At 47.2% G+C, this 12,760-nt stretch overlaps 1 protein-coding gene and 1 long non-coding RNA gene across 3 annotated transcripts; both read left to right on the top strand.

Moving 5' to 3' along the window:
- The first annotated feature begins 722 nt into the window (after positions 1-722).
- LOC147245695 (uncharacterized) lies at positions 723-2,998 on the top strand. The gene is made up of 3 exons (XR_015110006.1): positions 723-1,094; positions 1,186-2,648; positions 2,841-2,998. It is a non-coding gene; the product is annotated as an uncharacterized LOC147245695 (long non-coding RNA).
- A 669-nt stretch (positions 2,999-3,667) lies between these two features.
- LOC147245694 (ornithine decarboxylase-like) lies at positions 3,668-11,748 on the top strand. 2 transcript variants are annotated; one of them, XM_086184174.1, is made up of 10 exons: positions 3,668-4,804; positions 5,972-6,026; positions 6,419-6,513; positions 7,541-7,714; positions 7,803-7,975; positions 8,058-8,274; positions 9,021-9,104; positions 10,381-10,543; positions 10,678-10,790; positions 11,439-11,748. In XM_086184174.1, the coding sequence occupies exons 3-10, from the start codon at positions 6,493-6,495 to the stop codon at positions 11,676-11,678; spliced, it is 1,185 nt and encodes a 394-aa protein (XP_086040300.1). In that variant the 5' UTR covers positions 3,668-4,804; positions 5,972-6,026; positions 6,419-6,492; the 3' UTR covers positions 11,679-11,748. The 2 variants fall into 2 exon arrangements, with proteins under 2 accessions (XP_086040300.1, XP_086040298.1); XM_086184172.1 differs by lacking the exons at positions 3,668-4,804; positions 5,972-6,026 and having other exon boundaries at positions 6,107-6,513.
- The last annotated feature ends 1,012 nt before the right edge of the window (positions 11,749-12,760 follow it).

Genomic DNA, 12,760 nt, shown 5'->3' with positions numbered 1-12,760 from the left:
AAATGAAAGAATGCTGAGAGATGTGTTGCACAAAGAATGAAGACGCAAACAACGACGAACGGTGTGTTCCTCGTTCGTGGACCAGCGGAGCCGCTGCTGGTGGTGAGGAGCGGGAGGTCAACAACCAGAGAGCGCAACAGGATTTATGTCGTACTTCAGATTTATTTTGTACTGTACTTTGCTGAGCATGTAAATTGGATGACGTTATCTTATAAAGACAATGGTAAACACTCTGCTATTGGATTTCTTTTGTAAGTGTATGTAAATCGCCAATGGAAGTGGGCGCCATATAAACTCCCACCTAGGGCGCCAAATCGGGTGGGGCCGGCTCTGTTCGTATGGACTGGAGAAAACGCTCCTTACACAACCACGTTGTGAGGATTTACGTACAAAAAAAACAAAACATTTTAGGGTGAAGGACTGAAGGAGTGAATGAAGCTTCCAGGTGCTGCTCATCTCGGGCGCTTCAACGCGGCGGGGGCCCCCGGGGGCACAGTAGAAAGATTCGATCAATAAAAAACTCCAAAATGATTGCATCCTCCCTTCTGCCTCTCTCCTGCTTCCCTTTGAAACGCTTGCATTCACCACCCCACCCCACACACTCAGGCCTTCTCCGCCCCTGCCACGCCCACTCTGCTGAGATTGGTCAACGTATCGAGGGGCCTGCCCCCCCCCCCCCACTGCATATTAAGACGCCTCTTCTCACATGCAAGGAAGTCGTCTCACCCGCTTGTTTACAGTTTCAGCATTTTAAAAACGCCGGCTTCATGGGTACAGCCGTTCGTCTTGTATTCACACTGAGAGCGGTCCTTTCACCGCCGCTCAGAGCTACAAACAGACGAGACACGGTCAGCACGTTACGTCCAGCCTGTGGTTCGTGTCCTGCTCGCCACCGTGGAGAGCACACGAGCGGCGAGGTGAAAGAGTTACCTGCTCCCCAAAAACAAAAATCTTCCTTTTGTTGCTTTAATTGGTCTTCTTTGGGAAGTCCATGGGATGGGATGACATCACCGTAGCTCTGTAGTCTGCACCGTGTACTTCCGTGGCAGAGCGGCGTGGGCGGCAACACTGCCGGGCACTGAGACCAGAGCCAGGTGAGTTGGCTTCTATGGAGCTTCCCCCGAAGTTGTGACATCACAGAATGTGACTTCTGAAAAAACCCTCTCCAAATCCCAACGTTTTCAGCAGTGCAGAGCCGCCTGAAGCTGCCCCAGGATGACTTTAACACACGCCCACCTCGTGACACCACACGTCCACAAGGAGCCAACACTTGAAACGGATTTACAAGTCGGAAGAGCTGGAAAAGCATGATAGGTCCCCTTTGAGCGCATGTCATTGTTAGCGTCACGGGGACTTTTTCATAAATCCTCAAAACTTCCACAACTGGAACATTGCGTCACGCAAAGCCGACGTGTTGTAATGTGCCCTTTGAATGCCAGCTGAGGTGCTGCGCTCGTGTTGAGGTCATGACTGAAACGCGGTGACCACTTGAGTTTTCATTGGTCAAAATTAAACACAGTCATGGACTTAAGTTGCTGTGATGATGCAAGCGTCATGTCCATGCATGTGGCGGTGGGTTTCGATTGCCTTGTCTATTTTGTCTCGTGATTTCCCGTTTTATTTTGAAATCGAACTCTCCTCTCGTTTCTGGCAGCTTCTCCTCCCCCCTGGTGTGTTTCCCGCTGGTCTGATTGTGTCCACCTGCTCCAATCCCCTGGTGTGTCACTGTAGCCTGGTCTTTGGTGCTGGTTCGTCTTGTCCTCGATGTCAAACCGTGCTATGCCAATCGTTAAGTTTGCGTTTTTGTTCCACGCGTCGTCAGGTTTGAGCTTTTGTTGATGCTTCGGTCTGGTCAGGTTTTTTGTCCGTGCCACGTTCATTCTCTTGTTTGAACTTTGAATTTCTTTGTTACTTGTTTGGCTCAGCGTTCCTTCTCAGAGGGACTCTGAGTTTTCGCTTTCAAGCCTTCTGCCCTCAGAGGAGCGGTTTTGTTATGAACCTTCCTTCATCCTGAACTTGCTTGAGTCGTGCGCTGGGGTTCCATCCTGGCTCAAGTCGTGGCGGGATGGTTAAATGTACAGGTGACTTTGAATCCAGCCTCATGAGCATCTTGCCCTTCCCTAAGAAAAACGCTGTCCAAGATTTAGTCCAAAAACGTCAGTGAGTTGTCAGGGAATCTTAACAATAAAGTTGCTCTTGATTTGTGAGGGGTGGTAGAGACCTGAGAGTCAAAGAGTCCTCAAGAAAGAAAGTGAACCCCTACTTGCTCCTGATGAGTGGACTGGCGCCCTGCGGTGTGTGTGATTGGGTGATTGAGGCACTCGCAAGGGTCCGCCTGAACAGAGAATTCAAGAAGTGAAGAGAAATGCGGAGCCCAGTTCAGTGACCAACGCCGGCAGCGTGTGTCGTTTTTACTCAACTGGCTTTTGTGAAAATGTTCTTGGAGTCTGCTGGCATCTCGTGCTGTGGAACCCTGACCGGCCGCTCGCTCACTGATGGAGGCTGAGTGCCCAAACACGGCTGATTTACAGCTGATTCCAGTCTCCTGCTGGCCCCCTTCACATCTGGCCCCCTCAGGGAGCACCTCGAGGTCCGCAGCCCCCCACCTGATCCTGCACTTCCTCCCTGATGAGTACTTCTGTCATCCAGTAAGTGTGAATAAATGACAATATGGGAATACAGGACATGTTATAGAAAAGCTAGGCAGTACATGTACTGTTCATCAATCTCTAAAAGGAGTATTGGAGTACAATGTGTACTGTAAGTTCCCTCTACTAGATGTTCAGCTGACAGTAGTGTGTGTGTGTGTGTGTGTGTGTAATATTTATCATACCTCTCAGTCCAGGCAGGAGTGAAGCGAAGACCTCCTGAGCGTCTGGTGTAGGAGGAGTCCTGCTGTGCCAACATGGACGTCCTGTTCAGCGCCTCAGCCAGGACTCTACTCAAGCTAATTATGTCATTAAATGTCACTGCTGTGAAAGTAAAGTTGTCAAATATTTGGGAGGTGTCGGCAGATGAGATCATTTGTGACAGTGTTTACTTTTGTGTTGAATCAACCTCACTGAGCACACACCCGATCAGACACACAGACATTTATGAGCACGTATAATTCTGACTATCCAAGCTTAAAACTTCTTAGTTGGATGGGCCAAGCACGTCACACCGGGGGGGGGGGGGATCTGTCCTCTTTCAGCCTGGTGTTTCCTTTCATGTGTTAAAGTTTCATTAAATGAAATTCAGAAGCGTCTTTCAAAGAACAGCAAAGATGTAATTGGTAGTACAAAATAGTGTCATTTATAATCTACACTTACAAAGCCAGAACTTCATTTTACTCTTTATTAAGATTTCTAGTCAAACTGTTGCAATTAATTAATTTAGCCTTGGTGGTTTTAGTTGCAATCGAAACTGCCGCTTGGGTTGCTCCTGTTGTGTCCCGCAGGTGGAGGTGGGGGCCCAGACATGTTTTTACAACTTTTTTTGGTTAAAGGCATTCAAACACACACCAAAACACCTCTGGTCAAAGCCACGCCCACGAGCAGCTGACTACAGATACAGAACTTGTAGATTCCGTTGTGAATACATCATCATGGCAGCCATGCTGTGCAGGATGATTTTGATGCTGTGCATCGATCTGTTTGTTTTTGCTGGAGGGTGGCGTTCCGTCCGTCATGAGAACTCATCCTGTGCTACCTGTAAGAGCAGAACTAGAACAGAACATCAGCGCTCATAGAGGCTAGTGAATGCCGTCTTTTACATTTTTGACCACTGAATAAGCAAACTACAGTGGGAGCCCTTTTCCTAACCCAGAGAGTTCTTCAGAGTGGCTCATAATTTTCTATAGTTTTTCCTGTTAAAGGGGGACATTTCTTTTCCCAACCTGGACTCTTTCCACTTCCTACTTTCCTAACTTTTTTAGTCTCTGTGATAAAAGCTGACGTTTCTTCTGTATGGAGCAAAGTCGGAGCTGCCTGCAGCCCCAGAGCAGCTGGAGTGGAAAGGAGCCAACGGGGCAACTGGCCACTTAGAGCGCGTTGTCTTACGCTGATAACTGTCGAACCACTCACTGGAGAGGAGACGGTTTTCTGACACGGCGACTGTGCTTCTCGTCCCTCCAGAAAAAAAATGGGATTATGCAATTTCAGAATTCGACACAAAATCAGCCCAAGTCTGAACATTTACGCGGGGGCCGCATTTTTTCAAAGAAGCCACACTTTTGCTGCATGATTTCCATGCAAAACGCGCAAAATATGTGGGGCTTGCGTGATTTCATGATCCCTGCGTTCTCATTGCAAAGAAAGTCGCACACGTCTTCGCAGAAAGTTGAAAAATGTTGCGCTGACTTCACACGAGCAGCCATTTTCCTCCTGCTGCCTTAGGAACGTCGTGAAGTGACGTCATCAGAAAGCGGCAAACCCCGGGAAGACGTCACGACGAAGTCCGTAAATCAGTCTCACTGGCCAACAAAAATAAGCTTGAAAACTCGTTTGACTTGTCGAGGTTTCAGCCCTGTGTTTATTTCAGTCTGAGCTGAAACCAGATGAGAGCTGAGGTGTTCCCAGCACTTCCTGTGGCGTAGTGCGCCTGCTTGTCATGGGAAGTCATTAGAAACGAGTCCTGACATGAAGGTGGTAGCCCGGTGAGAACGGAGGGTCGGGGACTGCAGGTGAAGATTATTTTGTAATAAGTGCACTGGATGACCTGAGGCTGCTTTTTCCTGTGCTTGTTAATGCAGGTAAACTTAAACGGAAAACATCTTCTCACCGATTGTTTGCCTACATGTCAACAGTCATTTGTGTTCCAGAAGGTGAGTGTGACTGTAGCCTGATGGGTTCATGACAAGTGTCATGGATGCTTGGCATGCTATTATAAAACATCATGTTTAATTTCCTGCTGTTGTGTCTCCTCGCTGGTCCCTTTTTCCCCCACGTGAGAAAAAAGTCGATAAAAATCAACATAGAAACTTTTATTGGATGAACGTAGAGAGAAACTTCTAAGTGACCAATGGACTGGAAGTTGTCATGTTTCCATGACCTTATTTGGGTGATGCCTGGGACCTTTGACCTGCTCTGACCTCCTCTGACCTCTGCTTCTTGGAGGAACGGGAGCTGATCATCAGGACAGTCAGTGCCTGGGAATCTTCGGAGCTTGTCCCAAGGCATTTTTTTTCCCCAGGAATTAATGCAGTAGTTAATTCCTTCCACTGTTTGCTGATCTTTTTGAAAAGTATCACTTCTGATTAAAATTCTGCTTGAGGGAGGAACTACAGCTTCACGTGGGTGCAGTCCCCCTGGCATGAAGGTGCACAGCAGGTGTGAGGGATCAGGTGTGCGCGCTGGCGCCGGCCCTGAGGGATGAAACATGCCCTTCTGCAGACGTGACCTATTGTGAGCGAGAGTTGACGTGCAGAGGGGGAGTCAGCATGTTAACGTTACACGCTGACAACCTGAGGACGGGCGCTTTTAACACGGAAATGAATGTGAATTAAGTTCCTGATGTGTAGCGAGAACGACAGATGCTACAGCTCAGTTCAGGGGAACGATAATTGTCTGAAAAAAGGCCCAGTGTGACTAATATGGGACCGGTACAGATGTGTGGACCGGTACAGATGTGTGGGCCGGTCCAGATGTGTGGGCCGGTCCAGATGTGTGTCGTCACCTGTGAACGTTTCACTTGGTATCATTTTCTATGCTTTCATCACTGCTCACCAAAGAGTTCCAAAAGCATGTAAGTGTGTCGCTGGCGCAGGTGATGATTTATTTTGGGTACTGAACATTTGACAGTGAGGTCGTAAAACCGGCCTGCATGCGTGTGTGTGACCTTTCAGTCAGGAGCAGATCCGGACCACACCTCTGCCTGGGGTCTCATGAAAGCCTCAGATCATGTGGCTGCATGGGACTTTTCTGAAATCCTCAATTATTCATTACATGCTTTTATTTTTTTCCTTATGATCGTGTTCCTGTGCCTCCGCCAGCCTCTCTGACTGCCTCTCACTGCCGGAGCAGGAGTTCCTCTGCAGACATCCCCAGGTAAACCGCATGTTTGTCTTACTTCAGTGGGGGGGGGGGGGGGGCATTATAAAACACGCTGCAACGCAGGTGAGTACTGCAATCAATCCTACAGTTCCAGAGAAGCTGCAACAAAGCGTCTGTTCATTTGAAAGTATTTGACTCTTCAGGGTTCGGAGCGATGGAAGAGCGTACGAGCCACGGTAGGCAGGACCCCCTCAGACTGGCGCTCCATGACGTCAGCTACCCGTCAGTGCGACTGCTGCGTCAGGGACTTTCTGACTACAGACAAATGCCAATCATGCCAACAAACCTAATTTGATGTGCTGCTGTTGTCGCTATCGTTTTGTAATAAATGCTTGACTTTGCTGCTCTGCTTGTCCCCCCTCGCCATCGTTTTCTACATTTGAAAGATTCGTTGGGCGAGAATTGTGGCTTCAACATTCTACCTGATGGAACGACCATCGAACGTTTCATCCTCAATAAAATGGAAGAGCAAACTTCACTGGTGAGTATCAGGAACTTATTACTACTAGTACTACTTCTACAGTACTACTACCATCACTGGCTCGTTCATTTCTCATTCCCTCCCCATTGTCTGGTTGGATCATTGTTCCTATTTTGTGTATTTTGTGTAGTTTAGATTGTGTTAACCTTTGCCCTGAAGCCTAAGGGCTCTGCTATGGTGACATTTTCACCTTGGACAGATTTCGAGGCAGTCGTGTTCCTGTACACTTATTCAAGTTTATTAAGCAGCAAACAGGAATACAAAATCTTTGCATGTACATGATATATTCACACACATCTGCAGTACACGCGTATGATCCGATATTCATGACAGATTTTTTTGCATTCATGAATATTGAGTCGATCGGCTCCCGATGCCTCTGCTCATTTCTATTTTTGAGTTGGCGTCCTCGCCCTCTCCAGCGTAGCGTCCAGCTCGTTTAGTCAGGCCTGACTCCGAGAAGAAGCCCTGACAGCAGAAGGAGCCATGCGGGGATGCTACAGCTCTGACTCAGTAACAGTTGAACACAGAAGAGAGAATGAGTTCACCAAGCCCAGTGGAGTCGGTCGTGCTGACAGGAACATCATGGACATTAGAACATGAACAAGTGGATACGATAAGAATAGAAGAGGTGATATTAGCAAACTGTGGGCTTCAACACTTGGGTTTGCATTCTTTGTACATGAGTTTTCCTTTATCTGCTGGTTTGGGAGTAAAAGACACAACACCTGACGTCGCTTTCATTCATTCGCTGGAATGAGCTTGGCGGTTGGCGTAGCCCGGACCAGGCTAGTTCTGGGGCATCCATCACCATGGTTACTGAACCTGAATCAACAGAGGCCACAGTAAAGGAACACAAGCTTGCTTAAATGAAGCAAGCTTACAGAGTCGGGAACTAGACTTTCATGAGGCGTAGGACTCATTAGGTTTCCTGACGGCACACAGGAAGTGTAGTTTTATTATGTGAGTACTTTGAAAGAGCTTGAAACCTAAAAACAACATGAATTTCTGTGAATGATTCATTTAGGGCAGCGAGGACCCCTTCTTTGTGCTGAACCTGGACGGCTTGTATGAGCGGCACCTCAGGTGGCGAGCGAACCTCCCTCGAGTTAAGCCTTTCTACGCGGTCAAGTGCAACTCCTCCCCAGCGGTCATCAGGATGCTGAAGGCTCTGGACGCAGGTTTCGACTGTGCCAGCAAGGTTTTACAATCCAGCACATATTTATCTTTGTTCTTGCAGTCTTTGTCTCTGGAAATACAATAATATAAAATATTCTGCTGTGGCACAGGGTGAGATTCAGTCGGCCCTGTCCCTCGGAGTGACACCTGATAAAATCATTTATGCACATACAATAAAACCGCAGTCTCACATCAGATGTGCCTGCGCCCACGGAATCGATCTGATGACCTTCGACAATGAGGAGGAACTCCTGAAAATCTCTCGTTTTCATGCCAAAGCCAGGTAAGCAAGTGGATCCGCTTCCTTCTAGGTTTGGTGTGAACTGACCTGAAAGCGTTTCTGAGTGCTAATTCACACATTCCAGACTGGTGCTACGCATCACGGTGGATGACACCAACTCAGTGTTACAACTCAGTTCAAAGTTTGGAGCCAAAATGGCAGCAGTGGACAAGCTGCTGGAGCGTGCTGCCGAGCTGGGCTTGAATGTGACTGGGGTCAGCTTCCATGTAGGCAGCAAGTGTACTGACACGGCAGCGTTCAGGTGGGCCATCGCCGACGCTCGCCATGTCTTTGATATAGCGGTAAGTCATCACGAAAACAAAAAACAGCTCATCGCAATGCAAAAGGTACAGCCATGTTTGTTGTGACCGATTCTCTGTTGAGCCTGAACGCCCCCCTGCTGTTGCGTCCTCCTCACTGGTTGCGCCGACTGGGGCAGCAGAGAGAAGGTCTGAGCTCATGGCTCAGGCAGGTTGGGTAGGAGAGGGTATCATTCCATCCCCTCCTACCAAGACAACAGAAAGCAGTTAAAGGGGAACCTGGCCTGTTTTCCTGGATGCTTCACCCGAGCGAGTGATGGCCTGTCAGTGTGAAAATATGCCCTTGTAGTGAATGTAGTTTGATGGAAGCCATCATGGCTGCTCTGGCTTTGCTCCCCATTGGAGTGATTTCAAAAGCAGTTCTTTCCATCCCTCACATAGACTAATAAAATAAGGAACATTGAAAAAACTTGAAGTTCCCTTTTAAGCCAGATGAGTCACTGGTGATCGGATTCATGCTGTCAGAGCAGATTGTGCCACAACCCTTCGAAGTCTTGTCTGGAAAGCCCAAGTCGTCTTTTGCCTCTTTGAACTCAAGTCTTCGAGGGCCAAGTCCAAGGCAAGACTCGAGTTTCTCTTGCTCTTTTTCCCTCCCTTTCCTGTACGTAGGAGATATGCAAAGATGTCTTTCTGTCCAGTTCAGCGTTAGCCAGTAGCTGGTGGCTCACAAAGCTGAACGATTTATTTTCTCACTCCTAATTTGACAGAAGCATTGATGTGTCTTACAGAATGCGAGGGGCTTCCACATGAGCCTGCTGGACATCGGCGGGGGGCTGCCGGGGAGGGACGACTACCCTCTGACATTTGAAGAGGTGAAACGGCATGCACACAATATCTGTTCACTCTTCCAGGTCTCGGCACTCTGACAAAAATGTTTTCTTCTTACCCAGGACTGATCACCTTGTTGAGGAATTTCAGCTCATCAACTTGAGAGTGGGATAAAACTGTACAAGCATTCTTACTTGACCCTAGAACAACAACCTTCAAATTAGTAACACCGCCACTAACGCTGGGTATATTTTATGTCTGATAAAATATAGTTTTCATCAAAATATATGAAAGTACGGCTGCACGGTGGAGCAGTGGTCCTCACTGTGGCCCCCCAGCAAGAAGGTTGTGGGTGGAGCCCCGGCTGGAGCACGGGGTCTTTCTGTGTGAGTCTCCATGTTCTCCCTGTTCCTGCTGGGTTCTCTCTGGTACTCCAGCTTCCTCCCACAGTCCAAAGACATCAAGAGGGACCAGGTTAATCCAGACTCTAAATTGACCGTAGGCGTGGCTGGGAGAGCCAATGGTTGTCTGTCTCTATGTGTTAAGTTCAAAGTTTGGAGCCAAAATGGCAGCAGTGGACAGGAATAAGCGGAAGACAATGAATGAATATATTAAAGTACAACACTGTGTGCCAGATTGGACTACTTTTCTTTAATTTCCCAATATGCACCGTCACATTAAGCGAAAAACCGTGGGGGACAGCAGTAACACGATGAAAATCACATGACAAGAAATCCCCCGGCGTCGGTGTTGGAGGGTTGATAGTGTCGTCCAAGCGTGAGCGTTAAAACGAGTTAGCATCGCCGCTTCCCATCTCAGTCACTGGGTTTGAGGTCTGTGGTTCACGCCAGATGAAGCAAAGGTTTTTATTCTATGACAACATAATCAGAACAATGAGCAGTGGGAAATACCGCTCTCCTGAATTCCTTTGTACCTTAAAAATGCTGGCTCATCTAAAATCAAATGTACAATCTCACTGGCTTCTGGACGTGCCAGACCATGACGACTCCAACTCCCTGGTTGGCCTGTAAAATGACATCATCGCCGCAGCCTTCTTTTCCCTGTGCCGAGGTCTTCGCCTGCGTCCAACATGAGAACCAGTTCCATACCTTTGTAGAGTCCTAAGGGTTATCAAACTTTGCAAATACTGTTGGGGGTCGAAGGAAACTTGGTCATGTGATAGCTGTTGAGTTATCCCATAGATCGTAGGGGCAAGAACATCAGCGGTAACGGTTGCTGTCGGCCTCCCACTATTCTGGTCACAGCACTGGAGTTGCAATAATTTGTCCAATATGCTCACGATCTCATGTATTCTGCTAGTTTTCAGAAGTCATCAACGGAGCGCTGGAGGAATTCTTCCCTCCTGAGAGTGGGGTGCAGGTTATTGCTGAGCCGGGACGTTACTACGTAGAGTCGGTCTTCACGCTGGCTGTCAGCGTCATTGCCAAAAGAGTCGACAACCACGACGCGGCTGAAGACAGTTGTAATGTTGACGTCCTTATGACTTTCAGTCTCACGAGAATGTTGCCGCTACACAACGCTGACAAGCTCTTACGTATTAGCTGCGATACATCTAGTTGCCATTGCAGTAACTTGAGATATTTGTACTTTTTACAGACAACGAGGAGAAGAGGAAGATGGTGTACTACATCAGTGATGGCGTCTACGGCTCCATGAGCTGCATTCTCACTGAACCTGTCACAAACTGCCTTGCGCCGTACCTTCCCAGGGTAAAGGTTTCCAGTACTGTGCTTCGGCACATTGATTCAGTTGATTGCTAACAACAAAAAGTCTGTCGTCAGCACTGAAGTCTTACTTATCTCATACCTGATGCATGCTAGGTTTTTGCCTCACTGAAGGAAATGCTAATTCTTGGCCACACAGTGTTGTTCCACTTGTCAGTTATTGGTTTTTAAAGCTACCGTTGGAACACATTGAGAATTTTGCTCATCAGATGTCTGGATCGCGTATTAACACAGGAGGAGCAGAACTTGGGAACGTAGAACTTCCATTCTTTATCAAAGCCAGGGAGCTGAGAGGCGCCTGGACACAAATGTCTCTGACCCGATTCAAGCCCTCTTCCCCACTGACGATACCACTGAGACAGAGTTTGTGGGCTAGGAGAGAAGGTCAGGCGCGGTCCCCTTGGTATCAGGACTGAACCCATGTCTTGATGTCTGGAGTCGATCAGTTGATAGAGAACCAGCAGTAGAACAATGACCCAGTCGTATCAGAACAGAGTTTAGAACTCACATCACCTACAGCGTACAAGTCGTAAAGATCTCAGTGACCAGAAAATCCACATTTTTGACAAACATTTTAATACAAAAGTCCTGTATGATGTGGATGTTCCACCCTGATGTTTGTGTTCTACGTAGGAAGTTGAGAGCAGCGAGCAGAAGTTCTGCTCTGTTATTTGGGGCCCAACCTGCGACAGCATCGACAAAGTATTTGAGAACTACTGGCTCCCTCAGCTGGACGTGGGTGACTGGCTTCTCATCGACAACATGGGCGCCTACTCCGTCTCTTTAATGACCGACTTCAACGGCTTTGGAAGAGCCAGGGTTTATCCTGTTGTGACAGAGAAGTTGCGGCGCACTTTTAACCTCTCACGCTGAGAGCCAGAGTCAGACAACCCATGCAGACGTGTGATGTCATCCAACAGCAACATATGGAAAACTTTGAAACTACAGAATAAAATAAAGTCAATCAAATGCCAATAATCTGTTTGAGGAAAGTTTCATCGACAAATTTATTTGAAAATATTTGCAGAAGTATTTATTTCTGAACATTGGGCAGAGTCAGAGTCCTTGTGTGTGTGTGTGTGTGTGTGTGTGTGTGTGTGTGTGTGTGTGTGTGTGTGTGTGTGTGTGTAAAAGACAAAACAATAGATTTGAAAGATTAGATTTTCAGCGATGAAAGGACACATTAAAACAAAGGTGCATATTTGTTGAGGGCTGAAAAAAGACATCCCAAACTGATAGCATTTGTGTATGTATATATACAGTATATATATATATATATATATATATATATATATATATATATATATATATATATATATATATATATATATATATATATATATGGGAGAGGGGAGGGGAGGAGAGGAGGGGAGGGCTCCATGTAACCTGATGTGTCCCCCAGCAGTCTAAGCCTGTAGCAGCATAGCTATCAATGGTTCAGAGCTACCTGAACCAGTCCTAACTGAAGGCTCTGTCATAGAGGAAGATCTTAAGCCTGGACTTAAAAGTAGTCAGAGTGTCTGCCGTGACATAAAGTTTCTTTTTCACACATTTTGAGTCAAATACGTGCATGCGTTGCTTGTAATTTATAGAAACGCCTTTGTTTTAATGTGTCCTATCTATTGTTTTGTCTTTTACACACAGACACACACACACACACACACACACACACACACACACAAACAAGGACTCCGACTCTGCAGAATGTTCAGAAATAAATACTTCTGCTACTGTAACGCCTATCAAAACCTTTGCAAAGGGAAGTGAAGCAGGTGTTTGTTTGCAAAGCTGATCACTCGGTGGTTGGGGCCGATGCATGTGGTCACGTGTCTTCAAGCAATGTGTGAACACACTGAACACGCTAGAGTAGATACAGCAGTACTGTCACTGCACAAATACAAGTACAATGAAATGTAGTTTTACATCCAACCAGAGTGCGAGAGAGTAGAGTGCTG

This window comes from Aulostomus chinensis, chromosome 18, assembly GCF_037954235.1.
Source record: "Aulostomus chinensis isolate RoL2024-O1b breed Wild chromosome 18, RoL_Achi_v1.0, whole genome shotgun sequence".
Lineage (NCBI taxonomy): Eukaryota > Metazoa > Chordata > Actinopteri > Syngnathiformes > Aulostomidae > Aulostomus > Aulostomus chinensis.
This window is presented reverse-complemented; position numbering and strand designations above follow the sequence as displayed.